A 5,715-nucleotide genomic window follows, 5' to 3' on the forward strand; every position below is an offset into this window, starting at 1 on the left:
CTCTCTCTCTCTCTCTCTCTCTCTCTCTCTCTCTCTCTCTCTCTGCCTCCCCCCCGCCCCTCTCTCTCTCTACTTCTAAGTTTTTTTTCCAAGTTGTGCGCATGAGTTTGAAAAGAAGACTCTGGTGATATCCGAATCAAGATTTTCTCGCAGACGGACACAGAACAAACATATCAGTGGTGCTGCGATAGAAATGTTTCTTTTGTGCGTGATATACGTTTATTTTTTGGGCGGACGAAACAAGAGACCCGGAAAAGAATGGTCAGCCGGGGCGGTTAGTGGTCCACGAAAGAAAGGAAAAACACTCGTTGAGTTGTATTCTGCGCACACGGCTGGTTTAGAAGTTTGTGTTTTTTTGGACCGATGACTGGGTCGACCGAGGCTGCAACTCTGTTGTTCTAGTTGCTATATCACTGCTGCTGCTGCTGTAACTATGTTCATTTTTTTTTTCTTTTTTTTTTGCCTAATCGTTTTCTCAAGTTTCTATGGAGCCATCGTACTAGTTCTATTTCTTTTTTTCGTTGTATCTGGAATTCTGTACGACTTATGTCTTTGAGCTGTTTGTACCTTTTACTTTTCTTTTCTTTTTTTTTTGTTTGAGAAGACACGTATGTTCTGTTACCGTATCATTTGAGACTTTGGAGAAATACATTTTCTGTTCTGGAAGAAATTTTTTTTTACTGGCTCTCTTTCATCATCCTTCAACAAATGCGTGCGTTTTTTTACTCTCCCGATTGCAAACACTTAGAGACGAAGGTTTTCTTATTTTCCTTGTTTAACCCTTTGACTGCGGGTCGATTTTCTGATGGAAATTCTGAGAGGCGTAGAGGTGTGAATTTGAAAAAAATATCAGCTTGTAGGGAACGATAAGACGACACTTTTTTGTATTTACAGTTTATTTATGCGACGTTTAGTTTTTAAAATAAAAATTCAAAACTTAGAAGACCTTTTTTCTCTAAATTCCATTAAATTTTCAATGGTGAAAATGAATGCATCGTTAGTTGAAAATTACTTATTTGATGAATTTGAGAAAAATATCACCTTATAGAAGATGACAAAAGGAAACATTTTTGTATTTACATTTTGTTCATAGGACATTTAGTTTCACAGATAAAAATTCAAAACTTGGAAGACCTTTTCTCCATGAATTTGATTACATTTGCAGTGGTGAAAATGAAAGCATCATTATTTGGCAATTACTTATCTGATGAATTTGACAAAAATATCACCTTATAGGGAATGAAAAGACGAAACTTTTCTGTATGTACAATTTATTCATAGGACGTTTAGTTTCACAGATAAAAATTCAAAACTTGGAAGACCTTTTTTCCATGAATTCATGATTACATTTGGAATGGTGAAAATGAAAGCATCGTTACTTGACAATTACTTATCTGATGAATTTGAGAAAAATATCACCTTATAGAGGATAACAAAAGGAAACTTTTCTATATTTACAGTTTACTCATACAATGTTTAGTTTCAGAGATAAAAATTGAAACTTAGAAAACCTTTTACCTGAAATTCAATGTTAACAAACTTCAAACTTTTCAATTTTTATTTCCTAAACTAAACGTCCCATGAATAAACTATAAAAATAAACAAGTTTAGTCTCCTCATCCCCTACAAGCTGATATCTTTTAAAAAATCGATTCAACGTATATAAACGTTTCTCTGAACCCATTTCTCGAGGGTGTGTATATAAGCCCTTCGCAGTCAAAGGGTTAATTAACCGATTAACGCCTGTAGCTTTTACGTTGAAAGGAGAACATGTTTTTTCTGTCTGTGTGTCTCTCACTCAGTAGGATCTTTCTGTAACACAATGTTTTGCGAATTGTTTATATACTGCTCAAAGCGATCAGGAAGGAAAGCATCGATTCACGTTTGATTCTCGAAGCCAAGCTATACTGGGCATGGCCAGTGCAACGTTAGCAAATTAATCGCAGGACCCTAATCGATAAGAGACTTCTGTACTTTTGGAACTTTCATACTGCGGTTTGAGCAGTACGTAAAATTTGTAGCTCGCCTGACACACGTGTTGTTGTATGCCTGCGAATAATTCTTTAGCGAGCGTCGTTGCTAATCCATGGTTAGATCTGGACAGATTGCATCTGCGAAAACTTGTGGCTTTGACAGAGAATTTGTTCAATGCATGGCTGTGTCCAGTATCAAGCGATTACCATGCACAGTATAGGACAAATGTATTTGGAACGATAGGTTACAAGTATATTTCACATCTGTCAAGGAGTTGTAAAGTAACCATCCAAAGATTCTTATGTTACAGTGGCTTACGTTACACACAGCGTTGAATAATTAACATGTAGACCAAGTTACCCAGGAACATTTCAGCTTCTGTTCGCTACTTTCAACAGAAAACTCATGGTGGTTTGAAGACTGCGTACCTACAATCTAAGTTGAGTTTCACAAATTACCATATAGACAGTGTACTATTTAAGTCTACGTAGGCGATATTGTTACAAAAATTCGCAAAACATTGACTCTGCCAGTGTCCACGATTACATTTGTCCGCTGCTGTGCGTGTCTCTACTCTAAGTGTCTGGAATAATTCTTTAACATGCCGTTTTCATTTCTATGCTCGCCAATCCACGAAGGAGAACGTCTGTATCCGACCAGGAACAAATACCAGCGTTACGCGCATTACCTTTACTAAAACCGAGGAACGCGTTCCGTGTTCAAGTTTTCTCGTTCGTTACCCTTGCAGTTGTGTCTTCCAAATTGCTGCGCGAAGACGACGGCATTTATTGGGTCGTTGTAACTCGAACACGCCGATGGAAGCCTGTGCTCAGCGATAAGGAGGCGATTTTGAAGAGCCACGAGGAGATCTCGACGGGAACGTGTCGTTTTTTCTATTGGCTTTTGTATGTATCACGGCGGAAGTACAGAGGACGTCGCGATAAGTCGTGTACAGTTGCTGAGTCCTCGAGCTGGGAGATGGGCAACGGTTTTTATCTGGATTAAAAAATAATTAAATGAAAGTATCGTTCGTTGACAATTACTCATTTGATGAATTTGAAAAAAATATCACCTTGTAGAAGATGACAAAAGGAAACTTTTTGTATTTACCAGTTATTCATAGGACATTTAGTTTCATAGATAAAAATTCAAAACCTGGAAGACCTTTTTTCCATGAATTCGGTTACATTTGCTTATTAAATAGAGGATAAAACTGTTCCGTTATGTTCATCTTTGGAATCTTGTAACCTTGTGTCCCGTGGAAGAAGTTTAGGATGGTTGGGCTGTTCGGGTTCTGAGATGAGCATTAGTTTATCGTAAATTAAATTAATTAAGACCCATGGCTATGATTAGTTTGTAATTATGGCTGCAGTACAGGTTCCTGTGGTTGCTCGATAGGTCACTTGCATACCTAATCGATCATCTTTTATTGGTAGATTGAATATCAAGTTTTATCTGCTGAATGGTAATTCGATAATTGGAAAGCTTGTTATCTTACCACCCATGCTCTATGCCAAGGAAATATAGTTAAACACGGTTCTATTTAACAGATAAGATTGCAGAGCGAAATACAAATTAGGTGGAGTTACGTGAACATTAGAATTTTAATTATATTGTATTTCATAATCATGGTATAAATTAATTATCACTAGCCTGTGGATCTTTATGCATTTATAAGAAATTTGAATATGCAATAACCTGCAATATACAAACAATATGCAGGAATACATATTAGGTTGTCCCAAAAGTTTCTTCCGTTTTATTAATAAGTAATACATACACAATAATTCATGTCTAATGTTACATTATTGAATTGTGTACGATTCATTTTGCTCCATTACTGTTATGACATCAACATCTAAGAAATTAGATTGTCTATTTATATAAACACTACCGCACAAAATAATTGAGTGCAAATTACTAAAGAAACTTTTGGGACAACCTAATAAAAAAAGAGTAAAAGTAAAGTTAATGTTATAAATACTAGGTTGTCCTATAAGTTACCAGACACTTGCTACCAATAAATCATTTTATAGTAACATTATAATCAAACAATAATTATTCTTCAAAATAAATGCCATCGCTTCTGATCATTTTCATCCAACTTTCTGCCAATTGTTCAATTCTGATTTGGATCAAATGTCATAAAGAATTTTAATGTCAAAAATTCAAGCATCAAGTGTCCGGGAACTTATGGAACAACCTAGTATTTGTTATAATATGCATTTATAGGAAATTTGAATATGCAAGACCTAAAAAATGCAAACAATATGCAGGAATATAAAAATAACTGAAAGTAAAGTTCACGTTACAATATTTGCTATAATATGCATTTATAGGAAATTTGAATGTGCAAGACCTAAAAAATGCAAACAATATGCAGGAATATAAAAATGATTGAAAGTAAAGTTCACGTTACAATATTTGCTATAATATGCATTTATAGGAAATTTGAATGTGCAAGACATACAAAATGCAAACAATATGTAGGAATATAAAAAAGATTGAAAGTAAAGTTCATGTTATAATATTTGCAGAATAAAATAAATTCGTATTTAGATTAAATTATTTGTAGACACGTTTTCGAAGATTTTATTTTGCATAAAAATCCACAGTCTAATTATCTGCAGTAGTATCTATATTCAACAAATAAGAAGTGAAACAAGAACACAAGTGGTAGAGTATATTAATGGTCCAGTGGGTAATGCGCTTGACTGATAGTGCAGAGGTCCCGAGTTCGAATCTCCTCCGCCTCACTTTTCCAGTTGTGTCTCCTGCACTTGTTTTATTCGTTGTTTATTCTCAATCATAAATTATTTATCACGTAATCATTAGAATTTCTCGATCGTAGAATGAAATATCCCGTCACAAATAAAATAAAACAATAAAAAATCAAACATGAAAACAAGTTAAAATCAGAGTTTCGGTAATAGCTAGCGAGTAAAGCTACGCGACTGATGATAATGCACAGGCCCCAAGTTCGAATCTCCTCTCCGCCCCTGAGTTTTCCAGTTGAACCTCCCAAACACGTTTTATTCGTTATCTAATTATCGTAAATAAAAGTTTGCCCATCCCCGGTTCGGAACCGACCTTGCCGCGCCGATCCGAAGTACGGTCACACCATTAAGGATGCTATTGTAATTCGAAAATACCGACACAATTTGCTCAACGATTGTAAACGAGATTACCTTTGTAACTTCTCGACGAAATAGAGGCATTTAATCGCAGTTTTGCGAAGGCAAAAACGTTCGATCGAATGCCTACAGTGGTTTATAACGCGTTCACCCACGAATGCTAGGAACAATCGTTCATTTCCCGTTCAGGAAAAGGTGACCTAAAGACAAAATTGCGTCGTGTGTATTGTGCGTGTTTACTCTACAAGCAGAGAAATTATCTGCTCGGTGAAATATTGCGAAACATTGCAATATTCTTTCAAAGCTCTATATTCATCTATGTATCGCAATGTAGAGCTCTGAAAGGGCCCGTGACGATTCTTAAAAAGCTCAATTTCATTGTCGAAGGGTTTGCATCGAAGGGTCCGTTGGGTCGACGCGTCGAACACAGGGCCGGCGTTGGAGGGGGGGGGGGGGCCAGATTTTTTAGGGCGTCGCAGTCCGGTATCCCTGGTGTACGAATATACCGATATACATGGTGTCCCAAAAATGTTGTAACACCTTGAAAGAGGTGGTCCGAAAGGTGATTTGAAACAACTTTTTCCTTAGCGAAAATGTCGTCCGAGGC

At 36.4% G+C, this 5,715-nt stretch overlaps 1 protein-coding gene across 6 annotated transcripts in view; it reads left to right on the plus strand.

The window, feature by feature from the left end:
- Nucleotides 1-5,715, plus strand: part of LOC128881970 (sex-lethal homolog) — a 31,714-nt gene that overhangs the window by 10,838 nt on the left and 15,161 nt on the right. Inside the window, exon 6 of one of the 6 annotated variants that reach the window (XM_054133457.1) lies at nucleotides 2,613-2,722. The exons of the other annotated variants lie outside the window; for them this stretch is intronic. Within the exon in view, the coding sequence (XP_053989432.1) occupies nucleotides 2,613-2,671 (59 nt within the window). The 3' untranslated portion in view covers nucleotides 2,672-2,722. Of the gene's footprint in view, nucleotides 1-2,612; nucleotides 2,723-5,715 lie in introns of those variants that run through there. 6 annotated transcript variants of the gene reach the window in all.

The sequence above is a fragment of the Hylaeus volcanicus genome, chromosome 9 (genome assembly GCF_026283585.1).
Source record: "Hylaeus volcanicus isolate JK05 chromosome 9, UHH_iyHylVolc1.0_haploid, whole genome shotgun sequence".
Classification (NCBI taxonomy): domain Eukaryota; kingdom Metazoa; phylum Arthropoda; class Insecta; order Hymenoptera; family Colletidae; genus Hylaeus; species Hylaeus volcanicus.